General features: G+C 37.6%; 1 protein-coding gene across 2 annotated transcripts in view; it reads left to right on the top strand.

The window, feature by feature from the left end:
• The first annotated feature begins 11,982 nt into the window (after positions 1 to 11,982).
• RAD21 (RAD21 cohesin complex component) overlaps positions 11,983 to 26,629 on the top strand; it is a 28,730-nt gene continuing 14,083 nt past the window's right edge. Inside the window, exons 1-3 of one of the 2 annotated variants that reach the window (XM_059395067.1) lie at positions 11,983 to 12,209; positions 19,468 to 19,642; positions 24,494 to 24,623. In XM_059395067.1, coding sequence (XP_059251050.1) covers positions 19,499 to 19,642; positions 24,494 to 24,623 — 274 coding nt within the window. In that variant the 5' untranslated portion in view covers positions 11,983 to 12,209; positions 19,468 to 19,498. Of the gene's footprint in view, positions 12,210 to 12,537; positions 12,631 to 19,467; positions 19,643 to 24,493; positions 24,624 to 26,629 lie in introns of those variants that run through there. The other variant, XM_059395068.1, reaches the window with a different exon arrangement.

Here is a 26,629-nt window from a genome sequence, read left to right as displayed (position 1 = left end):
AATATGGGAAATCTTGCCTTCACATAACATTTTATCAAAAAGATACTTGTTGAATGGATGATTGGATGTATGGTTACCAGACAGACACAAAGGCTGGCGGAGCTCACCTCAGGATGAAAAAATTAAGATCACCATTGATGGGCTAGATCCTTAACAGATGAAATCATGAACCACCATTGCCTCTGGTAGTCATGGTCTCACTATGATTAAAAAAAAAAAAATGATCACAGTAGGGAAGCAACATAAGGCATGAAAGACCATCAGACTAACTAATGCATTGCTTAAAATATCAGGTAGATTTCACCTCAGTTCTCCTTCCCATAGTGAAAGAATAGATAAAGGGTCTGTGCTAACAGCAAGGTGTGTGAATGAGAAATCCCATTTCTAATTGATTGTTGATGAATGAAAGAGATGTATAACTTTTCAAATTGGGTAGATATATATGTATATATGAATGTACTTTAATAAATTCCAAATGGCTGACAGTAAATGCTGTTTGAAAAACATTCTGTAAATCTTTGGAAATTTGTTTATTTAAGGTTAAAATTATTCATGTCTCAATCTCCTATTTTTACTTTTTTAAATTTTTCAGTATTTTAAGCATATGCAAAGGTAAAGGGATAAAGTGATCCTTTATATACACTTCACATATTCAACAACTATCAACTCACAGCCAATCCTGTTTTATTTATAATCCTACTCACTCCTCTACCTACTTTTTGGGGATTATTCTGAAATACCTGCCAAACATCCTGTCATTTAACATGTAAATATTTTATTATGGATCTCTAAAGGATAATGGTGCTCTTTAAAAATATAGCCACAAATGGAATAACAAGATGGCAGCAGAATAGAAAGACCCTAGGCTCATCTTGTCCCATGAACACAACTAAATAACTATCAGATCATCCTAAATACCCCATAAATTGGCCTGAAGACAGACAGAACAACAAATAAAGGGAGAAAAGAGGCCACATCAAAGAAGGAAGTACAGAGATGCGGTTTATGGGAGAAACAGATGGTGAGTGCTGTGGAGGAGAGAGAGCCATGGTTACAGAAGAGGGCAAGAGAGAGGAGTACACAGGAGAATGCAAAAGGAGGACATTTTCTCAGTCATTGGCTTGGAAAGCGAGAGGGGCTGAATTTCATGAGTTCTTAAAACCAACAGGGCTTAAAGCTGGGAGCTTTAAAGGTCAGTGAGCTTGGCTGGTATAGAGCCTGGAGGGCACTGTCTTGTTCCTAAAGAGAAGGCAGGCAATCAGTCCAGGGGCAGACAGCATGAAAACCACAATCTGAAGAATGCCTGGGGCACACAGTGGGGAGATTATTCGCTAGTCAAGGAGCACTTTCCTGAGAGGCATAATTCATGGAGATGCCTCTCTGGAAACAAAGGACCTGACTGGTGCCATTTCCCTCACCCCTCTCTCAGCATAAACACAGAGCCACCTGCAAGAAGCAGTGCAGCTCTGACACTGGCTGCCTAACTTGCTTACACCAAGCCCACCTCTCTGCACTGTGGAGGGACTGCCCTTTTCAGTCAAGCTTGCTTCAGTCCCAGTGTGGTGGTCCCCTACCCAGAAGACCAGTACAAAGCCCTGCTCACATCGTATCTCCTGACCAGAGTTCTAGAGGGTCTCAGTACTGGTAGAGTTGGTGTCAGGTGTCATTTCACAAGCCCACCAGAGCACATCTGGTTAAAAATCACCACATTTAGGCCAGGGACCAAACACTGCCCACAGCAGGCAAGGAGAACCTCTGAAAATGATTGTCCTAAAGGATAGAGCAGCCAAAACGGGGAGCACATACAGCACACACTGGAGACTCCCTGAAGTATCAGAGCCTGAGCACTACATGACCTTGTCTTTTTCATAAGGCCATTACTTTCAGGAGCAGGAGACATAGCTAGGTCTTCTAACACAGAGAAGAGATTTAGACAAAATTCCAAGATGGAGGAATTTATCCCAAATGAGAGAACAACATAAGGCCATAGCCAGAGATCTAAGCAAAATAGGTAAAAGTTAACATGACTAATGGAGAATTTAAACCAACAATCATAAGGCTATTCATTGGCTTGAGAAAAGAAGATATCAGTGAGACCCTTACAAGAGATAAAAGAGTTAAAAAAGAATCAATCATAGATGAGGAATGGAATAAGTGAGATTGGAAACAGGCTTCATGCAATGAACAGCAGGCTGGAAAAAGCAGAGGGATAAATTACTGACCTAGAAGATAAAATAATGAAGCTGAACAAAAGAGAGAAGAATTATGCAACACAAGAATAGATTTAGGGAACTCAGTGACTCCATCAAATAATATTCATATTATTGGAGTCACAGAAGAAGAGAGAGAAGAGAAGGCAGAAAATTTATTTCAAGAAATAATAGCAGAAAACTTCCCTAATCTGGGGAAGGACACAGACATTCAGACCCAGGAGGCACAGAGAACTCACACCAAAATCAACAAAAGCGACCAACCCCAAGACATACTGTAATTAAATTTATAAAATATAGGGATAAAAAATCTTAAAAGCAGCAACACAAAAGAAATCCTTATCTTACAAAAGGAAATCCATACAGCTAGCTAGAGATTTCTCAACAGATACTTGGTGAGCTAGAAGGGAGTGGCGTGATATGTTGAGAGTGGTGAGTGTGAAAATCTATAGCTAAGTAAGTAGTGAATAGTAGTGAAAATCTACAGCGAAGTATACTCTATCCAGCAAGGCTCTCATTCAGAACAGTAAAGAGTTTACCTGGCAAACAAAAACTAAAGAAGCTTGTGACCACTAAACCAGCCCTGCAAGAAATATTAAAAGGGACCTTTGAATGCAAAGGAGACCAAAAGCAACAAAGACAAGAAATGATCAGAGAAAATTTCCAGAAACAGCAACAAAACAAGTAATAAAATGGCAATAAATAATTTCTATCAATAATTACTTTAAATGTAAATGGACTAAATGCTCCAATCAAAAGACATTGTCAAAATGGATTTAAAAAAAAAAAGATGCATCTATACGCTGTCTAAAAGAGACTCGTTTTAGACCACAAGACACCTGCAGGTTGAAAGTGACAGGATGGAGAAACATTTATCACACAAATGGGTGTCAAAGGAAACTCAAGGTAGCAATACTTATATTGGACAAACTAGACTTTTTTGTTCTTGTATTGTTTTTATCCTGCTTTGGTATCAGTATTATTACTGTCCTGATGGAGTGTTTTTGAATGTGTTCCTTCTATTCCCTTATTTGTAAGATTTTTATAAAGCTTGTCATTTTTTTAAATGTTTGGTAGAATTCACCAGTGAAACCATGTGATTTGGGCTTTCTGTGCTGGGAATTTTTTTTTAATTTAAATCCAATTCACCAACTTTCAGTAATCATTAGTTTCAGATGTAGTTTCAGACGTAGTACTTTATCAGTTTTGTATAACACCCTGTGTCCAGTGCCCAGTGCTGAGAGATTTTTGATTCCCAATTCAATTTTAATTCTAATTATTGGTCTAAGAAGATTTCCTACTTCTTGGATTCAAGATGCATGATTCAGTCTTGGTAATTGTGCATTTTTAGGAATTATCTGGGTTTTTCCTCTGAGTTATCTGACATGTCCATATATAATTGTTTATAGTAATATGTTATCACACTATGTATTCCTGTGGTTATCTGTTGTATTGTTTTCTCTTCCATTTCTCATTTTGGTTTTCGAGTCTTCCCTCTTTTTTCCTTAGTTAATGTAGTTAAATCATTGCCAATTTTATCTTTTTGGAAAAAACTGTCATTACTTTCAATGTTATGTTATTGTTTATTCTGGTCTCTATTTTATTTATTTCTGATTCTCCATTGTTATTTCCTTCCTCTACTAAATTTCAACTAATTTTCTTCTTTTTCTAATTCCTTGTAATGTTGTTTATTTAAACCTTTTTTTTAGTATGAGCATTTACAGCATAAATTTCATGGTAATATTTGCTTTTGCTGCATCCCCTAGGTTTGGGAATATTTGTGGTTTTTTTTTTGAGACATATTTTGATTTGCCATTTGACTTCTGATTTGGTCCATTGTTTTTGCAGTAGTGTGTTATTTAATATTTATAAATTAAATATTTAATATTTACACTGTAGATTTTCCAGCTGTGTTTTATTGTTGATCTTTAGTTTTGTACCATTGTGGTTGGAAAACATACTTGTTATATTTCAGTCTTCTTAAATTTGTAGTATTAGCTGTGTCTCTTTTTACTTGATTTAAGCAGGGGATTCTTCTGTGTATATTTGAAGAAAATGTGCATTCTATTTTTCTTGGATAGGATGTTTTATATGTATCTTTGAGAAACATGTATTCTGAAGTATGCTTCAAGTAAAAAATGTTGAAAAAGAAACTTTAACTGAGGGTACTCACTTAAAATAAATAAAGCATATCAGAGGGAAAGTGGGTGGACGGATGGCTGAAATAAGTGAAGGGGATTAAGAGTACACTCACCATGATAAGCATGAATAAAGATGTATAGAATTGTGGAATCATCATATTGTACATCTGAAACTAATATAACAATGCATGTTAACTATATTAGAATTAAAAGAGCAGAGAGCCTGATGTGGGGCTTGATCCCCGGATGTGGGGATCATGACATGATCTGAAGGCAGAGGCTTTAATCTAATCCACTGAGCCACCCAGGCGCCCCAAAACTTTTTTTAGTTTTTTAAAATGTAAATGACAGGGGGCATCTAGGTGGCTCAGTCATTAAGCATCTGCCTTTGGCTCATGTCATGATCCCAGGGTCCTGGGATGAGCCCAGCATCAGACTCCCTGCTCAGCGGGAAGCCTGCTTCTCCCTCTCCCACTCCCCCTGCTTGTGTTCCCTTTCTTGCTGTCTCTGTCTCTGTCAAATAAATAAAATCTTTAAAAAAAAAAAGTAAATGGACAGAAAAATACATACCATGTGAATAGTAACAATAAGAAGAGTGTGGTGAAATTAATAGCAGATAAAACAGAATTCAAGACAAAGATCATTATTAATGATAGAGACATTTTTATAATAATAAAAGGAATCTTTATTAGGAAGTGATAATAGTCATAAATGTATGTAAGCCTAATAACAGAGTTTTAAAATACATTAAGAATTGATAGAAATAAAGGGAGCGATAGTCAATTCCATAATTATAATTTGAGATTTTAATGTCTTCCTTAGAAACTACTAGAACTAGATAAAAACAATAAAGATGTAAAGTATCAGAACATTAAAAAATAAATAAAACCATATACTATTTCACACATAAACTAAGTAATTTTTTACTATCATCCTTTTTTAAAAGGATTTCATTTTAGAAAGAGAGTGAGCATGCCTGTATGAGCGGAGGGAGGGGCAGAGGGGGCGGAACAAGACAAGCCAACTCCGCCGTGCTGAGCTTGGAACCCAAGGTGGCCCTCAGACTCATGACCCTGAGATCATGACCTGAGACAAAATCAAAAGCCAGACGCTTAACCGACTGAGCCACCCAGGTGCGCCTACTATCCTCTTTTTGAACCTGACCTTCCTGAGCTAGTAGACAAAGAATCTGCCCTGTTTTAAAAATTTTATTCTGTAACTTAAGATCCTGTCAACAGTTGAAGCAAAACATTAACATAAATTAAATCCAACAGATTCCATAGAGAAAAAGTAGTGTATAAGAAAAGTTTTATACCAGATGCACCTTTGCTAATAAAGGATGATTGATTCTGGACCATCCTGAGAAACAGCTATAGTTACCTACATTCAATATAATCCTAAGAAAGAAAAGATGCTAGTGAGAAAACTCTGTCCCAGGAATAATCCATGACTGTTGCACCTTGATAATTTTACAACATTTACAGAGACTCTCCTATATGGACTTGACATGGGCAAAGAGAAATGCTGTTTGGTTTAGGAGACAGCATCTTGGAGAGAAATGTAATAAAAAGCTTTCTGGGCTCAACATATTCATCATCTCGTAACAATTTCAGATAACATGAAATGCTGCCTTCAAAGGAAACTTGTGAAGTATTGCCAGTGAACCTAAAATCTAGAATAGGAACTGCCAAGTCTTGGGATTAAACACGTAAATTTATTTCTTTACCATGAAGCTAGGGACTGTGAAAGCTAAAGAAAAATGCTGGAGAAACTGACCATGACTATTGATTCACAGGTCCTGGTTTTCTCCTCTATGATTTAAAAGTGGTTTTAAAAGAAGAAATGGAATGTATGACAAAGATTTGAAAGAACACATTTAGTCAGGGGCACCTGGGTGGCTCAGTGGGTTAAAGCCTCTGCCTTTGGCTCAGGTCATGATCCCAGGGTCCTGGGATTGAGCCCTGAATAGGGCTCTCTGCTCAGCGGGGAGTCTACGTCCCATCCTCTCTACCTCTGCCTGCCTGTCTGCCTACTTGTGATCTCTGTCTGTCAAATAAATAATATCTTAAAACACACATACACACACACATTTAGTGTGCATCATCAAAAAATAATAAAATAATAATGAGACAGGGTGCTTGAAAGTGACGTTTATAGGTGACAAAATTCTTGCAATGAAATTATAAAATACAAAATATAAAAATATATTATAAAATATATAAATGTATAAAATTATAAAACATATTAAAAATATAAAATACTCTATGAAAGACCACTAAATGATATAACATAGAAGACTGAGGTACTTGAAGGTAGAGACTAGACATTCATTTTTATATCCCTTGTATCTTATAAAGCACTTGAACGAGGTAAGTGTTTGTATCAGTGGAGGACTGAATACAGCTGAATATCAAGCAAGGCATGACTTTATTTCTCTTATTTTATAAGAAAGAAGTCTGAAGGTGGGCACTCGAGAGGTCACATGAGAGCTCCACAAAGTTATCATGGATCCAAACATGTCCATCTCACTGCTCTACTACCCTTAGCATAACCCTTGTGGCTCATGGTTCTGACTGGCTGCTGGAGCACCAGCCATCACATCCACATTCCACATTCCTTCATCCAGCAAGATGAAGGAAAAATAAGTCTGGGCTGCTCCTTCTTAAATCTTTTATGAACACTCACATATCACTGAATAGAACATAGTTATTTCACCACCTCTATATGCAAGAGAGGTTAGGAGATGTAATGTTTTACCTGGAGCCATATGCCAAACCAAAGGAAAAGAAGAAAATGTTGGGAAGCAAATCTCAGATTTTGTCTTGGAAGTCAATATAGATCTTTATTCTATGGGAATAGTGAAGGAGAAAATTATCAGATCCAACTACAATGATATTAGAATAGTAACTGTTATTTATTGGGTTTAAATAATGTGCCAAGCACTATGCTAGATACTTTAGATCATCTTGAGTAGTGAACACCACAACCAAGAGGGTATAGATATAATTAGCCTGATTTTACAGATGAGAAAACTGAGTCTCAGAGAAGCTGAGCAACTTGTTGAAGGTCACACAGCTACTAAATGAAAGAGCCATGATATAAACTCAGGTCTACTTCGTTCCAAAGTCTGTTCTGTAAAAAATCTTTGTTGCTTGATGTGGTCCATGTACTAGCATGGGGAAGCTTGTCCCCCCCACCACCAAAAAAAGAGAATTTGGGGCCCCACCCCAAACTGCCAAATGCAAATTAGCAATTTCACAAGTTCCCAAGTTATAAGCCTATTAAAGTTGGCCAAGCATCATTCTCTGCCATTCTACCTTGAATATATCAGACCTCATTGATAATAAAGTTTGCCTTTAGTCTTAGGGAAATAATTTTGGTCCATTCTTTTTCATTGTGAGTTTATTTAATAGTGTTAATTCCTCACATAGGATTAGCAGATAGGGAAATAATTTCCAAATTACATGTAAGTTACAATAGTTCAGGTATGATTCCTTTCCCCAGCCCATTAACATTTTGTCCCCATCAAGTTAAAGCAAAGCACATTAACACAGCTGAGGCCACGGAGGACAGAGGACTGTACATGATGCCTATTCACTTCAAGTCAGCTCTTGGCTCGGTTTAGCCACAAGCTGTGTCTCTGAAGTGCTTACTGCTAGAGTTTCATCTATCTCTGCCCCTGTCTCATAACTCGGCAGCTTCTACCTTCCTTTCCACCTCTTCCAACAAACCACCGTCACCTTCTACTTAGGAAAAGTACTATATTTACCGCATGACTTCTTTATTAATGGTAATTTAACGTGTCTTTTTTAAGTTGGCAAGGACTTTTCATTAAGATGTTAGCTTGTTAGTCATATAGGATTTAAGAGATCTACCCAACCTTATTTGCTTCCAAATTGTCCTACTATTTTTAGTAAGCAGTTTCACAGAATGAAAGGAACAGAGTGAATCATGTTACAACAATAAAAATGTCTGCATTCTGCAATGGCTGGACGGGTTCGGAGGAAACACTATCCATCTGCTTTTGAATAAACACCCCGTCTCAAAGGTGCTGTAGGACGCACAGGAGAGATGATGGGCTTAAAAACAGAAGGAATGAATCCAAACGGTCACAGATAAAAACTCCCAGCTTAAGAGTTAAAACTGATCTCAGCGTTGAAATGCAGTTAGCAGGAAGATATTTTCTGAGAGAAGTCTAAGTAATTAGCATAGACCCTGACCCTGCTTCTGCGTCTGCAGCATTCCCTGGTCTCAACCTTAACCTTGACAAACCCCCAGTCGCACCTGACCCATGCACCTGCAGATCCCAGGGCCTGCTCTGGCCCTTTGCGATTCTTTGCTGAAACCTATTTGCCCAAGCAGACCTTTAGTAAACCCAGACAGAGATATTTGCAGCCACCCTAGAGAGCACAATACTGACTCAAACCCCCGTGCCCCACGCTGAGCATGTGGCTATGAATAGGGTCTACCATTTCTTACAAAACCTTCCCTCACACCCCATTACCAATCATTTTCTTAATATCTAAGCATAGTAAGAATTGATATTTCAATGTTTTGTCCTTAATCTGTCTGCTTCTTATATAACTTCTTTGTCTGATTATAACATTTTTGACTAGGACTGTTGTCCTTAAAATGCATTTCCTTTTTGATAAAAAATAGTACATTCTCTTTTAGAGATAAAAAGAATATTGACAAGAAAAGCCAGAATCTACTATTGTTTTTTTCAGTTACTTTCTATCCATTTCTCTGCCTAGCCCCAAATCTGAAAGAAGTTATTCAGTCTTTCTGGATTTTCTTTAATGAGGTTTAAGAGTCTCATGCAACAAATATTTTATACTTTGATTTTTCTTTGTTTAAAGAAGACTTAAAATTCTGAGGCACAATGTTCACTACTCACCCATTACTATCATTGAAATACTCCTAAAAATCTCTCCATTTTCCTTATTTCTCTTCTAATGCTATACCTCCTACTTAATATATATACAAATAATATATAATTAATTCTGTTTTTGAAATTTGGCAATTCAGAGGAATAAGTCTACAGAATGGTGTCTAATTCTTAAATAACTCTGCTATCAGTTGGTTGTCTTTTTCTGTAACATGTCTTTTTCTGTAACAGTTTTTATTTCCCATTAAGTCTCAGGTATGGGTGTGTATGTCATTGTGAAGTAAGACAAAGAGCACAGTTGCTTTCATAAACATATGATGATGTTTATGTATATGATGATCAGGTTGATGGCATCATCTTTCAGTGATTGTCCCAAATCAGACAAGTCATCAACTAAGTAATCAGAAAAGAAAAGCTGACTGTTTTCAACTAAAGGAAGATTAAAGCTGTAAGTTAAATCAGCCCCATCATGGTTTCAGTCAAACAAATTCACAATTATTAAAATGAACTTATGCAGATTCATCAAATAAGTCTTTCCAGGTAAGTCTTTTCCAGGTAAAGGAGATGCTGACTGCAGCGAACTTCTGTAACAAGAAAAGTTAACTTGACATTTTAATACACAGAAATGAATGAATATGTTGATAGGATGGGACTCTGCGCCAAAACAGAACATATACCTGGTTCAAAAGAATTAAATCAAGCAGATTTAGGGGCCTAGGGATGTATATGAAGAAATTATATAAAATCCACGAAGGGGAAGAAGGTGGGCTTGGGTGGAGATCTAATGGATAAGAATAAAAAATAGTTCCAGAGAGAAGAAGTGATAGTACCTTGAGAAGTCAGTATTGGAGGGAGAGAGGAAGGGGGAGGAGAAACAGTGGGGAAGAGAGAAAGAGGGAGAGAGAGAAAAGGAGGGTAAAGTGGAGAGGGAGATAAATTTTCAAATAAGGATTACAAAATGGGCCTAGAGCAAGTATAGTTAAGAGGGACATTTAGAGTATCCAAGTATTTTCAATGTTCTTAAAAGTTGGGTATCTGATAAAGATTTACCCTACCTTGCTGGCTCTTTCATTGTTCAGAAAATAGAAGGAACAAGAATAATAGCCACAATTTACTGAGTAATTACTCAGTTTCCAGCATTATGCCATGTACTTTGTACATATTATCTCATTTAATTCTTTCAGAAATCATGAAAATTATTATTCTCATACAGGTAGTAAATGGCAGGGCCATCTTGCAGAGCCCTGAAATTTGGGGCAAGGAGGGGATCTATTTTATAGTAATAGCATTACCCTAAATAATAGGGAGGAAGACTCTCTTGAGGAAGTGACTGTGGAATTAAGATGTGGAAGATGAAGAATTAGACCAAGGGGAAGGGATGGAAATGCAAGACTGTTTTAAGCACAGCAAACAGCCAGTGCAAAAATCTTGAGGCAGAAGTGCTCATAGTGCATTTAATGATTTAGAAAGTGGAGTGTCTGGAGTAGTGATAAAGGGGGGGGAGGAAGCTAGAGCAGGAGGCTGGGGCTACATTAAGTATTCTGGGTAATAACCTGAAAGCTATGAAAGAGTTTTTAGAAGGGGAGGGGAGTGATTAGACTTGTGTTTTGCAAAGGTTCTTTAGGTTGAGAAAGGTTCTTTAGGCCGCAAAGGTTCTTTGCAGGGAAGTGATTAATTGAAGGAAGACAAGAGTGGAAGTGGAGAGACCAGTTAAGGAGGCCACGGAGAGAATGGAGACTTGAGGGTGGATAGACAACAAACTGAACAAAACAAAACTAATCTTCATATAACCTTCCTCCATCTGTTCTGTCTCGGTGTATGGCTTCCCAGTCCAGTCCATTTCATCCTTGCAAGTAAGTCCCAAACTAGAGGCATCATCTTTGGAACTCCCTCTACTACAACACCATAAGGACTCTGTTGACCAATTCCTGCTGGTTTTATTGCCTTTAAAAAAACTCCACAAACGAACATAAATTACACCTAGACATTTACTCTAGCCCTCTCCAATATGCTTGAATGGTCTTTCTAAAATGAAGAAGCCTCCATTAGTGCCCAGACGCTAAAATTCTGCCATGAGACTTTTGCACATGATGACATGATGTTCTCTCTTCTTGGGAACTCAACCTCCACATCCCAGCTCCTCCTCAATTGCTCAAGGAAGACCTTCTCTTCCATTCCCAAATTCCCCACTTTGGGGTCTCCTTGTACATTTGGTTTTTTGTGGCACAAGTATTTCTAAAAATTCCTCCCTAGCTATACCGGAACCTTCATGAAGGCACGTACTATCTCCTTCAATTTCATGATTAGGCCCTAGACCCTATCTGTCACAATACATGGTTCGGAGAAGACCATCTATAAATATAGATTGACTCAATGAATCCCCCAGATTTGTGGATTTTAAGGGTTTTATGTTATCTTCGTCACTATGGAACCATTAAAATTAATTTTTGTGTCCTGGCAAATCTGTACAACAGATACTCCCTCTAAAACAAGCGTTTATTCCTACCTTGCCAGTGGATATTCACTCCACTGGCAAGCACTGCGCGTGCGCTATCTGCCAGGTCCGCAACACTTGAAAATCACTTTTGCGCTTGCTCAGTTTGGGGCCCGCACAACCAGAGGGCGGGGGGCGGGAGGGGGGGAAATCCGACGAAAAGGAAATGGTCACTGCGCCTGCGTCGCTCCTTCTAGGGCTCATGGCTGGCTGCGCAGGCGCATAGAAACCATTTTGACCGTAAACATCCTGCCGATTTGAACCGAGGATTTGGGCGGCAGGAAGAGCCGCGGCGTAACGGCAGCCATCTTGTTTGTTTGAGTGAATCGGAAAGGAGGCGGTGGCTGTGGCCGCGGCGGGAGCTGCTCCGAAGCTACACCTCACAGGGGCTTCCCCCCCCTTTCCCCGCCCCCTCCCCCGACCCTTTTCCCCTCCCCAGGCCACCCAGCCCGCCCAGCTCCCCCGCGGAGAGCAAGGTAAGATACGGGGCCAGCCCCTCTAATCCTAGGGCTCCCTCCGCCTACCCCTTCCCAGCCGCCTGGCTGTCTAGGAGCTGGACTGGGGAGGCCGGGGGCCAAACGGAGGGAGAAGAGCACTCGCCGCGCCCCAGGACGGTGGCCGTGCCGCCCCCCCTCCGGGCTCCGGAACGGCAGCGCCTCCCGCCCAGGCCTCTTCCCCTGGGCCCGCCCTCGACCGGGACCCGCGCAGCCTGGGCCCGCATTCTCGCTTGCTGGGTAACAAATGGTTCTGGTCCGTTCCAAGGCGGAAAAAGCCGTTACTCCACCAGTTCCCCGCCGGGAGCCGCATCTCCTGGAGGAGGTGGAGGAAACCCCGGGGCGCGGAGGGAGAGGCGGAGGTTTGAACGAGCCCGCTCTGGGGACTGGGCCGCCTACTCCGGTAAAAATGGCTGTCTCGGAAGACGCGGGGCGGGAGGCGGCGGCGGGTCGGCGCCCGCGTTGGCAGCTCCAGGGGAGGCAGCAACCGTGCGCCGAGCTTGGGTTCGGCGGTCGGAGATGTGCGGGCGCAGCCTTCGCGGGCGCTGTGGGGCCTCAACACCGCCGCGGGCCCCTCTCCAGGGACTGCTGCTGCTGCTCCCCCTCCCCCTTTTTAAAGGAAGATTTTGTTGGGAATATTGCATATTGGACAGACCTATAGAAAACCCGACCAGGGGAAGTTGCTTTTGATTCCTAGGGAATTAACCTAATTGGTTCCCCCCCCCCGACTTTTTTAATGATTAGGATATTGAGTGTTTTGATGCTGATACAGGGGACGCTTTGGGAAGGTGTGTGTTTCTGACAAATACTTGACGTCTTTTTGCTGGCCGAGAAAGATGGATCTGCGGGGTGACACTGTCTAGTTGTGCTGCCAGCCCTAGCAGCCTCCTTCAAATTTGAAAGAAGAAAACGCTGGAGGGCTTGTCTGCCCACCCTGTGATTCGTTAGGCTGTCTTAAGCGTTCAAAAACGCGCTGGTGCTTTTTTTAAGGTTTTCTGGTAAAGGCTTTGCGTTGATCGGCTCTCTTTGCAAGCGAAGATTCATATTTGCTCTCCTAATGCTGTTTAGAATCATCGCTGAATTCCAGAAAAAAAAAAAAATTCTTACTTTCATAAAATGAATGCAAATGCCAGTGACTTGTGTGAGTCGGCAGAATCTTGGAGACGGGGACTGGAGAAGCTTTCCTAAGTTGTAGTCATTAAATTTCCTTTTTTAATGTTGGAGGCAACTCATAATTATTTTTTAAAAAGACACTGATGACATATACCATATCCAGTGATTAAATTATTAACAGTTCGTAAATGGTTGAGGTGACGACAGCAGAAGTGACAGCAGTGCATAACTAATGAACATCGTGCGTTTTATACAAAGTGAGAATTACATTGGTGAAGTGTAACCTAATTTAATTTTTGTGTTGTTTATAAAGATAGTACATTAGAACACTCAAGAATTATGTTTTCCACTTAGAGTCGCATATGTTTAAAGTCTTTTTAAAGTTGATTATTTCTTTCCTGATGAATTTCTATTTACTGGGACACATATTCTGAGAAGTTTTATCTTTTATAGTTTTGTATAGAAGGGAAATTTCTGATTTTTGAGAAATAAAGGTTTTGTGTTATTTGTTTAAATGTGATGTCAGGTTGTTAGGCATGATCATGCTGACCTGTATATGCTCTGCTGTGTGATTTTTTTTTTTTTCAAAGTTACTGTTTACTTACATCTAGTGGGATTGTGTTTGCCGTTCCGTTTCGTTCTCATAACCCTGCTTGGTAAATAGCTTCAATTTATAGATGTGTAAGCTAAGACTCAAATGTTAAGTAACTTTTAACCCTTACTGAAGAACTAAGGAGGGAGCCGAATTTGAATCTAGGACCTTCTGATTATAAAAATTCTTGTTCAAAGAACGTTAGTACCAGTGTTAGTGTGCAGTGTTGGAAATAACTTCTGTTCCTGAGACACTCCCCAATCCCTCAGAGGTAATTACATTCTTACATGTGTTAGGTATAGTTCTCCGAAGTTAGTAAATCCCTGAATTTCAGTCTTCAAGGTGTTTATGGTTTGTGAAAAATGAACCACACAGACTAAGCAGCTTAACTTTCCAGTTAATGGCAAAGCAGGATTGTGTCTTGACATTCAGTATATCGGTATTAACTTTGAGTGCATGGTATTTGTGTATGTTCTCAGTTAACAGTAAAAAAGGTTCCCAGTGGACTCACCTTCCAAAGGTAACCACTGTCATCAGTTTTCATTTGTATGCCACAGATACTTTATGCAAGAGCATTAAACATATATTAGAGCCCTCCTTTAAAAAAAATACAAAAACATATATGTATATCATTGTTTAAGGCCACACAAAATTCTGTTATATGGCTGTATTTTGTTAAAAGTCGCTAAGTAGCAGCTAGGTAAGTTATTTCTAATATTTTGCTGTTAAAATTCATGCTGGCAGGGCAACACAGTATTGCAGTTAGAGATGTGGGCTCTGAAATTTAAGTTCCCACTTGAATTCTATGCTAGCAACCTTTGGCACATTGTCCTCTCCTTTTCTCCCTTTTCCGGTCTGGGTGAGATTTTTAAGATTTTTTTGTTCTTATAAATATTTTACACCTCCCAAGTATATCTTTGGCATTGTACTTGAAGTACATTTTCTGGTTTAAAGGTATCAGTGTTTGAGGTTTTCATAAGATGCTGGCAAATTGTCCTTCAAAGAGGTCATACCAATTTATACAACCATTGTCCTGCCTTGTTTTCTAACAGTGAAATATCATAATTCATACTGTAAAAACATGAAATTACTTTTGGGGATATTGAGAAAAGTTTGCTGCTTTAGGGGAAAAAAAAAGAGAAATCACGAAATTGCTCATCTAGCTCTGGTACCAAATGCCGGCGTTATGCTAAGATCTTTTGCAAAGGATTAACAGAGATATACAGAAATTCAAAATCTACAGATATTAATCAACTTCTTTTCCTAAGATTGGTTAAAGGATAGTGATACTAAGGAAAAAGATTGTTTTGAAGCAATGATTACACTTTCTCCATATTTAGATATAAGGCAGTACTTGAGCCACCACTGTTCTTCAGGCTTCCTTTAGTTATTAGGGTGATTTCCTCTTGCTAATTGTTTCCCAGAATAATTTTAGCACCACTCTACTTTAGTTACCCCCATCCCATGCCAAGAAAGCATCTATTTAGGAATCTCTGCCTCCACATAGCTGGGATATTTTAGGCATGGTACTTTGACTAGGAGCTTAAGTCCTGGCCATGAGCTACTAACACCTGTTGAAAAGAGCCAGTATTAATTTCTAAAATCTCTAGAATTTTTTACATGTGTCAATTATGAGATCACTTGGTGTATCTCATTTCCTTATTCATTAAGTACGTATTTAGTAGTTGACATGCAGTGGGCAATATTCTAAGAGCTAAATATTAAGGAGATTTTTTTTTTTAATACAGCTATCTTCTGCAGTGAAACTTAGGACATCTTGTGTATGACAGTGGCTGTGTTTCTAAGAACAGACTGCCATTTTGAATTTCTACAAAATCCTGTAGACTTTATAGGGCTGTAGATGGAGCTTAATTTTCATACTAATAAATGTTTAGGCTTAAAGTAAAAGCACTGCTTTGCAACATAGATTTTTTGGTTATGGGAAGCATATTTTGAACTATAAAATACTGCTGAGCAGGATATAAGATACACTTGAAGTGTTATTTAATTCTTCTACCTTAGAGTATTTGATATGAATTCTTCCTAGTTTCATATTCCTTAGTTCTTTTCTTCACTTCACATTTGAGAGAAAGAGTTCACAACATTGAACAATTGATGAAGTCTGGGTTTTTTTCCCCCCTTTGGAGACAATTTTTCTTGTGTAAATTAGAGATCTCCTGGGAGCATCTGGTTCAGCAAATGAGAATTTCAGGACCCTTTGCCATTAAGGGAGAGGAGGCAAACCTGATTGAATTACTTTTGCACCACCACCCTCCACCCTTTCAGACTTTTTTGACAGACATGAAGTCTCTTGCCTATGATATGTTTAACTAATAAATATTTTCTATATACATCACTGGAAAGAATGGACACAGTTCTTAATTCACAGTAAAGTAAGCAAAGTCTCATTTTAAAATTTAAAGTCTCTCTATAAAAACATGAAAATTACCATTTATTTACTTTGGATTTTTTTTAAGCTAATTCAAAAAGGAATTTTTATTCTAACTAGCAGTGTATAAACGTTGATACTTCTGTATATCCTTATTGGACTTTGGTGTTGCCATTACTTTTTATTTCAGGTCTTATGATAGATGTGCAGTGATTTCTCATGGGTCTAAATTTGCATTTTCTTAATGACTGGTGATGATGAGCATCTTTTCTTGTTCTTATTTGCCATTGTTAAATCCTTTTCTGTGAAATTTCTTTTGCCTGTTTCCTAATTAGACTTTTTTACTTGAGTTTTTAGCATTCTTTGTTCTGGATCCAAGTCCCTGTCAGATACATCATTTTTAATTTTTCCCCCATTTTGTACCTTATCTTTACATTTTCAGCCCTTTCCTATAACAAAATTTCCTTATTTGGGTGTTTTTTTTCCTTTATGGGACATGTTTTTAGTGCTCATCTGAAAAAACTTACTGGGATGCCTGGCTAGCTCAGTCAGTTAAGCCTCCGCCTAGGTCTTGATGGGGGGGGGGGGGGCTACCCAGCAAGGAGTCTGCTCCCCTCCCTGTTCGAGCACATGCGCTCGCTCTAGTGTTCTCACTCTCTAATTCTCTCTCTCTCAAAAAAAAGTGTGTGTGTATATATATACACCAAGCTTTAGGTATACCAAAGGTTTTTCCCTCTGTTTTTTTCTGAAAATTATAAACTTTTACATTTAAGTCTGTGATTTATTTTGAGTTACTTTTTATATAATGTGTGAGGTTTGGATCAGGATTCCTTTTTTTTTTTTCCCCCACCTGTGGATGATGTCCAGTCACCCAAGCATTATTTGTTGAAAAAACTATCCTTTCCCCTTTGTCAAGCTTCTTCATCTTCGTGAAAAATCAGTTGGACTTAAGTGGATTTCTGGGTTCCCTATCCTATTGTATTGATCTGTTTCTTTTTCTGTCTGCCATACAGTGTTGGCTATTGTAGCTATGTAAATCTTGAAATTGGTTAGACAAATTCATCCCAATTCTTTAAAAAAAAAAAAAAGCTATTCTCATTCCTTTGCTTTTTCATATAAATTTTAGAAACATCTTGTGAATAGCTGTAATAAAACTCACTAGGATTTTGATAGGTGTTAAAGTTTCTTTTAAAACTAAACATACACTTATCATACTACCCAGCAGTCAAAGGTCAGGACATTCGTCCCAGAGAAATGAAAACTCTGTTCACTAAAATTCTGTATACACAGATATTTATAGCAGCTTTATTTGAAACCTCCTTAAACTAGAAGTAACCAAATATCCTTTAGTAAATGATTGACAAAGCAAATGGTGGTATACCCATCTCATGGAATGCTACTCTGTGATAAAAAGGAGCATACTACTGATGCTTGAAATCATTTGGGTGGATCTCAAAGAGTGTTAGATGGTTGGATCCAAAAGGTCACATACTCTATGATTCCATTTATATAACATTTTCAAAATGACAAAATTAGAGATAAAAACAGAGTGTTGGTTGGTGAGGCTTAGGAATGGTAGAGAGGAAGGAATGGGTGTGACAATTTAAAAGGATGGGAGAGGGAGAGCTTTGTATTGATAAATTAGTTTTGCATTTTATTTGCTTACGATGTTGGTTACACAAATATGCACATGTGATAAAATGGCATAGAATTATGTATACACATTGTACCAACGTCACTGGCCTGGTTTTGATACTGTATGTAAGATGTCACCATCGGGGGGAAAGTAGTTAAAGGGTAAGTGGGACCTCTCAGTACTATTTCTGGGACTCCTGCAAATCTATAATTATATCAAGGTCAAAAATGTTTTAAAAATGTTTAAGTACTTCTCATGTGGTATGGATGTGCTTGAGTTTATTTATGTAAAAATATGACATACATCTTCTAGTTCTGGGCATTTTAGAAAGAAATTCATCTGGCAGAATAGATTTTTTTAATCTTCTGTGAAAGAAGGAAAATAAATAATATAAGGGAACTGTTGGGGCGCCTGGGTGGCTCAGTGGGTTAAAGCCTCTGCCTTCTACTGGGGTCATATTCTCAGGGTCCTGGAATCGAGCCCCGCATTGGGGGCTCTGCTCGGCGGGGAGCCTGCTTCCTTCTCTCTGTCTGCTTGTCTCTCTGCCTGCTTGTGATCTCTGTCAAGTAAATAAATAAAATCTTAAAAAATAATAATAATAATGATATAAGGGAATTATCAACACGGGAAATATAGGAAACATGCACAGTTAAAGCTGGAGTTTTTAAGCTGCTTTTTTTTTTCCTTTATGTATTTATAACATAGCTTACTGAAAGAAAAATAATATGTGAATAACAATTATATTTCTACTAAGGCTATTTTAGTCATAAGATAAATATTACAGTGTGTCATTGTCCTGAATATAGTATTTAAATTATAACTGGACAAGTGCTTTTCAAGTTTCTGAGTTGGGAAAACTATACATAAAATAGCTTTTAAGCCTCAGTTTTTCTAACTAGTCACCTGTAAAATGGAGGCAACCCGCCTTCTTATCTTTATTTGGTACAATATGAATGTGTATTATCACAGTGCTTGTCATGAGATAGTAGTTACTGTATAAAGCATCTAGGTGAGTATCAGTTGTTAATGGGGTTCTTAAAAAAATGGAAATTTACACATTAATATCTGTTCCTGAGTGTTTTTCTTCTTTGACATAGTTTTCTTGCCATGAACAATGTATTATCTAGCTTTTGGCCACAGTCAGACTCCACAGTCAGTAATCAAGATAGGAATGGAATGAACACTTGATGGAACTTCAGAATGAGCAAGAATTGTCTGGTGACAATTTTTACTAAAAAACTAAACAAAATCCTGGCACTTTTATTTGGAGTATAGAAATGGTTTGGCTCCTGTGCCCCTTTTCCCTTCAGCTCTTTATATTTTGAGGTTTTTTTCCTTCCCCTCTCAAAACTAAGCAGTCGGTTCTTTTAAATGTGTATTGTACTTTACTCAAACCTTTCAAAGTTCTTATATTTAAAAGAATTGGAAACTTTTATTTTCAGATTTCTTACATGTCTTGATAAATCTTTGTTTTCACATGGTATTTATATTAACTCTTTTTCCCTTTCAGGTTTCCTCCTGTTTCATAATCAGCCGGAACAATGTTCTACGCACATTTTGTCCTGAGTAAGAGAGGGCCTCTGGCCAAAATTTGGCTAGCGGCCCATTGGGATAAGAAGCTAACCAAAGCCCATGTGTTTGAGTGTAATTTAGAGAGCAGTGTGGAGAGTATCATCTCACCAAAGGTATGTTTGATATTGATACTTTTTATTCAGTTTGTTGATTGTTTACTGATATGTAAAATAGAATTCTGTAAAATTAGGTTAACATCTGTGTATATTGGAGGCAAAGAAAAATTTGTAGATTATCCATAGTTCCAGTTTGATACTCTGTTCCCTTTAAAAATTCTGTAAGTGCACTGATACTTTCATTTGCCAGTTTTCATGGTAGCTAAGTATGAGGTCAGGCAGTACCCAGATATTTTATATTTGTCTTTCTAGATGTTTTCGTACTAAAATATGTATGTAAGTGTTTCTAATTTGGGAATTTAAAAAATATTCAAAGAAAGGATCCATTAATTGGGAAAGGTTGTAGGGATCAAGATCTAATTATCTTATCCATCTGGTAAATAGTGTCCATAATGCTTGTTCTTCCTCAGCTCCATAGGCCTGCTTGCTCAAAAATACCCAGATTTTTTCTGTTTCTTGAAGATAATCCAACTTTTCCCTGTCTCAGAACTTTTATACTTGCTGTGCTCTTCTCCTAAGTATTTAATTACTGTCTCCCACTAGAATGGAGGCCTCATGAACGACCTTACCTTATCTACCTTTCTTACTGCTTTGTACCTAGAGGAGCTTTTACTGACATCCTCTGAAACTCTTCTGAAGCGGTGGTTTTTTCACCCTTGAATTTCACAAATAGTAAACCAGGGTTTTTGTATTGCCAAGAAGGGACTTTAGAACACACAATTACATCTATTAACATCATTAGCACTTCATTGAAAAGCAGATAAATTGACTTCAAAAATGTGTAAGGACTAATCTCAAAGGAAAAGTCCTTAAATATGATTTTATAGAAATATCTGTGTTTTAATGGTCCTTTCTTGGACTTTGTATTAACACACAATCACACCCATTGTCCTTTTGAGAAAATGTTCCAGATCACAGCTGTCTGGACCAGCATTGTGAGCTACTCTTAGATTTGGCAGTTTGGATGCTGCCGGTTGCCATAGTGTGTTAAATAAGAGTAATTCTTGATTGCTGAAAGAGCAAGAGGATCTCAAAGGAATAAAGCTGGGATCTAGACAAGACTTTTTCAGAAAGTCATGTGGGAAAGGAGATGTTTTAAGTGAAAAAGTGAAAGTTTGTATTTTTAATTAGAGCTAAATTATAAAATTTCCATCTCTCTGGAATTTTGGCTGGTTTTAGAGTTAGAGTTGATGGAATTTGTTACTAAAGACATTTCTATCATGTTAAAATTTCTAAGACAATATTAAAATCTTTACAAACCAGAAAATAGGAAATCTCTACTCCTACAACTTAGAGAAACCTTTAGGGTTTTGGTATGGCTTCTAAAACGTGTCCATGTTTTTTACACGTAATTTTTCTCCTTATTCTATGTATACACAACTCCATTATACATTTTATAACAAGTCTCTGTTCAGGAAAACTTCTGCTCATAGCTTTATCATCATTTTTGATATTGCATTATACAGTGTCCTCGTCTCTTATCCACAGAATTTAAATGCAGAAAACAAAACGGGAACAAACTTGACAAAAATTGAAGTGAGGTCACTTGTATATTCATATATTCAGTATAGAACCACTAGTGGATATGATTATTAGAAACTGCTTTAAATAGATGCTACCTGTAGTGTCTTAATATATATTATATGTGCTGCGTTATCTTTATGACCAAGAGACTCTGAATTCCAAAACACCTAAGATTTAAGATAAAGGATTATGGATCTGTAATTCATTGTTCTGATTGTACATGATTTATTTTACCAGTCTCTTCTTTGGATAATCTTTTTTTTTTTTTTTCCATAATTTCTTGAATTTTCATTCCTCTGACCCTGTACAGTGTATTAAAATATACAAAAGAAAAAATACATACAAAAGATTTCTTTAGGTAGTAGAACAACAGGTTTATTTTTGTCTTCTTAAAAAATAACCATTGAGTAAATACTGCTTGCAAATATTTTGTTCACATCTGTGTCTTTCTTGACTTAATCTTTATGTGAGATTAGAATACATCAAAACCAGTATTGTATAGAGAAGCTTCATGTTCAGTGATCTTTTGTTCATATCTGTAAGTTTTCCCTTAATGTTGATGTTTAGGAACATAATCATTCGTAGTTTGCTGCATAGGGAGATAGTGCCAGTTTGCACTGCTCGTCAAATTGTATGAGAGTATGAGGTTTTCTACTTTTTATAGGTATGCTTACTGAGGTAAGTAAATGGAAAAAGGAGAGGTTGAGCTGTTTTCTTGAAATTAATATGTGCAACTAATCTTTAACATCTATAAACATATTGAGGGTGATTTGGCTTAAAAGGATAACAGATTTTTTTAGTATGTGCAGAGTATTTTGTACTCTGTCAGGGAGGCTATAAAAGAGTACAAGACAATCTGATAATAAGGTATGTATGAATAGCCACAAAGCACGGCATGCAGTTCTGGAATAACGTAAAAGACTGGACTGTGTGAGAGAGAAAGAATAACTTACGTTTTAAAAACCATTTCTAGGGGCGCCTGGGTGGCTCAGTGGGTTAAGCCGCTGCCTTCAGCTCAGGTCATGATCTCAGGGTCCTGGGATCGAGTCCTGCATCGGGCTCTCTGCTCAGCAGGGAGCCTGCTTCCCTCTCTCTCTCTGCCTGCCTCTCCATCTACTTGTGATTTCTCTCTGTCAAATAAATAAATAAAATCTTTAAAAAAAAAATTTCTAAGTGGGTTATTTGATTGATCTTGTTTTATTTTAGTAGACTATAAAGATAACCTCCACAGAGTGAACGGACTTGAAAATTTCTAATGTTTGTTCTTGATATGCAGTTCTTGTTGTGGGTGAATATCGGTTTAGTTGTTTCCAGCAAGTGTCAGATACATAGCTCAGTTGCAGCTGCTTGTGTTCTGCCCCTTCTACCCCCACCCCTCTGCTGGAACAGCCACTGGTTACCTCTGTAGAGCTTTCTCTGCATATATATAGCCCGTGTTCCTTATTACATCTACACTCTTAACATGAGCTAGCTCAACAGATATGGCATACTTCATTTTACCTACTCAATTCTGAACCAAACTAATATACAGGGTAAGTTTTTACCCATACTCCACCTTTTCTCATAGTTGTTAATCCTTTACAAGATAATTGCATGCAAAGGGTTTTGAACCACCCCCATTCTTTCTTAAGTGAAGGTGTTAGTATTTTAAATTTCCTAAGACCACATCATAAAAGTAGATTCTCTTTTTCCATGAGGTGCAATATTTTAATTGGGTATTTTCATATCAAGGATTTTTCATATGATAAGTCCTAGATTTGGTCACAAGTTTGTAATTTTAGATACCTAAGAATTTATAGCAGTAAATTTCATAATTTGTTTTTTAAGTCATGTGAATTTTTCCATAAATGTAGAACCTGAGAGTCATTACAGATAGAATCCTAGGCTGCTGTAGACAGACATATAACTTAAAAATATACTGTTTCATTTTTTAAGTCACATAATGTATTAATCATAACTTAAGCAAACGATTAACAGCTTTATTTGCTACTTCAGAAATTGAGGACTCTGTGGTAAATGATCTAGGGAAGTTTGAGTTCATGTTGTCTTGTTCTCAAAAAATTTTTTGAGTTATATTTTGGATATATAATTTTGAATCATTCTGAACTTTGAGTTCATTGTGTTGAGGAGTGAATCATTCTGTTTTTTGATTTTTGAATCATTCTGTTTAGATTCTGTATTTACTTTTCTTTCTTTTTCCAACTACTATATCTCATCCCACACAGTGGCTCTCACATAAGTGCTGAATGAAATCTACCTTAAAAAAAAAAAAGGAAAAAACAGGCTGAAGAGTATATTTTCTTGTGAAAAAAGATGGGATACCATTAGCCCTTATTAGTTTGCCTTCCAGTCAACTAATAAAACTCGGTGAAAAATGGCTTAAGCAATAAGGAAATTAACAGTCTTACTTAACTAGAAGTGTAGAAATAGGGAGATTTAGGATTATTCGAGCAGTTCAATGATGTCATTCATCTAAGGACTCAACCAGTTTTGTGTTTTTTTTCTTTTTAAAGATTCATTTATTTATTTTGCTCAGGAGGTGGGGGCAGAGGAAGAGGGAGAGAGTGCCAAGCAGACTCCACACTGAGCACAGAGCCCAATGCAGGGCTCAGTCTCATGACTGAGATCGTGACTTGAGCTGAAACCAGAAGTTGGGTACCCAGCTGACTGAGCCACCCAGGCACCCTCAGACTCACTAATCTTATGTTGGTTTCTTGTCCTTGTACTTAGGCCTCACGACTACAAGCGGCTTCAAACCCCACCTGCTCACAACACAAAAAGGGAGAAGAAAGAGGCAGGCATTCTTTTATTGGGAAAATCTTTCCCAGAAACTGACCTACTTCGCTCTTCTTTCTTGTTGGTTGAGAACTGGGCTTTGTGCCCGCTCAAGAAGCATTAGCAAAGAAGAATGAGTCAGTTCTTCAATGCTGGGGACAATCATTTCCCAACAAAATCAGAGTTCAGTTAGCCAGCAAGGAGCAACAGTTATGGGGTAGCAACCAGAGTGTTCCATGTTCCTTCATGTGCTTATGACAGCAGTCTGTGGAGTACCTTACAACCTGCTTCATAGCTGCCTTCATATCTGTGTTAACTGGTGAATTACTACCATCTGTTCTTTGTGGATATTGAAGATTTACTGGTGAAGGCATAAATAAAATAAAATACAAGTGATTATAAGGAAATGTCAAATAAATGATTAAAAGTGTAAAGAGAGAAAGTAAAAGCTACCTATAAATGCTCAGAGTACAAGCTTTTGAAGTATGATATCTATAAAACCAAGAAAAAACTTTATAAATTAGATTAATATTAATGTTTTGCTCATAGGTGAAGATGGCACTCCGAACATCAGGACATCTCTTACTGGGAGTAGTTCGAATCTATCACAGAAAAGCCAAATACCTCCTCGCAGACTGTAATGAAGCATTCATCAAAATAAAAATGGCTTTTCGGCCAGGTATTGTTGACTTTTTTTTTTTTTTTAACTTTGGAGTTTTATGTAGTGTGAAAACCTGCAAAGCGTATGTTCTAGATACATTCATTTTAATTGTAGAACAAGGAACCCTTCAAAAATAGGGCAAGGCTTGGAGAGGCAGTGGGTCAAGGGAAGAAGTGCACATTTTTCATGCATTTGGAATTATGACACTCTACTCTTTTTTAACCCCTTTTCGTTAGTTTTTGCAGAACAGAGTTGAAATATTGAAAACTAATTGTTACATGATTTTTTAAAAATGTAGCTCCAAAAAGAAAAATCTTGGGATTTAAATTTTTTTCCTGGATAATTTTAGCATATTCTTAAAATTCACTTTCAACCTGAGAGTTTTATTAAATGTTCTCTGTAGTTTTTTGCTGTTTTATCGTAGGTCATGATTGATTCTAAAGCTGAACTCTTTAAGAGCCAGATTTCCATAGATAGTAACTATGGTTTTTATTTGAATTCATGTTTCACTTCATAATTTTTTAATAAGCACTGATGAGATTTTATTGTAGTTAATCAGTGTATAGGAGAGATGCCTTTTAAGGTAGTTCCTGCTGCGGTTGTATTTTAGTACTATAATATGTGAACAGTGAATCCTTTGAGATCTAAGATCTTATTTAAAATAATAGTTGTACAGATGGCTAACAGACACATGAAAAGATGGTCAATATCACTCATCAGGGAAATACAGATCAAAACTACAATGAGATATCACTTCACACATGTCAGAATGGCTAGAATTAACAACATGGGAAATAACAGATGTTAGTGAGGATGTGGAGAAAGGGGAACCCTCGTACACTGTTGGTGGGAATGCAAACTGGTGCAGCCACTTTGAAGAACAGTGTGGAGGTTCCTCAAAAAAATTAAAACTAGAACTATCTTATGATCCAGCAATTGCACTACTAGGAATTTACCAAAAGGATACTAAAACACTAATTCAGAGGGGCACATGCACCCCAGTATTTATAGCGGCATCATCTATAATAGCCAATTATGGAAAGAGCCCAAGTCCATTGACTGATGAATGGATGAGGATGACGTGAGGTGTGTGTATACGTACACACATATACATATGTGTACATACACGATGAAGTATTACTCAGCCATCAAAAAGAATGAAATCTTGCCATTTGCAGTGATGTGGATGGTGCTAGAGTGTTAGCTTACGCTCAGCAAAGTAAGTCAGAGAAGGGCAAATACCGTATGTGTCACTCATGTGAAATTTAAATAAAACAGATGAACAGAGGGGATAGGAAAAAAAAGAGGGAGGCAAACCGTAAGAGACTCTTAATTATAGAGAACGAAGTGAGGCTTGCTGGATGGGAGGTGGGGGTGGGGGTAGGCTAAATGGGTGATGGTTATTAAGGTGGGCACTCGTTTAGATGTAAGTGTTAAATATAAGTGATGAATCACTAAATTCTACTCCTAAAACTAATACTAAACTATATATTAACTAACCAGAATTTAAATAAAAACTTGAAACAAAACAAAAACCAAAGATGTTTAGGCAGCTGTGGTACTCCAATGATTTCTGACCTGTGGCTACTAACTCCATTTTGCTTAAATAACCATGCTTTTTGTCTTTTAAAGCAAAGCATTTTTAGTATACACCACTTGAAGAATATAGAGAAATAAAACAGTGCAGTCCTGCTTATCCTAAAGTAAACAACTCCTCTTTAACATGGAGAGTGCTCCTTTGCAGTCATTCGTCGTCTTACAGATTTCATGTTATTGAGAAAACGGTCATTAATATTTTTTTGTTGATACATCCTTTTAAAGACATCACTTTAATGCCTAGGTAGTGCTTTGACTTTGTTGTTGAAAAGTAGATAGTTTGGCTTATGATTATAGAAAAACAGAAGTACTTGTCTTTCAGTGGTACGTTGTGTATATATATTATCAGTCTTTCTAGACTATAAATGTACTGACTTTACCTTCCTTTGATCTCTGGATAATCTCTGCTCTAACTGCTAGACCTTCAA

This window comes from Mustela nigripes, chromosome 3, assembly GCF_022355385.1.
Source record: "Mustela nigripes isolate SB6536 chromosome 3, MUSNIG.SB6536, whole genome shotgun sequence".
In the NCBI taxonomy this organism is placed as follows: Eukaryota; Metazoa; Chordata; class Mammalia; order Carnivora; family Mustelidae; genus Mustela; species Mustela nigripes.
Note: the sequence above shows the minus strand (reverse complement) of the source record. Positions and strands in the feature narration are given on the sequence as shown.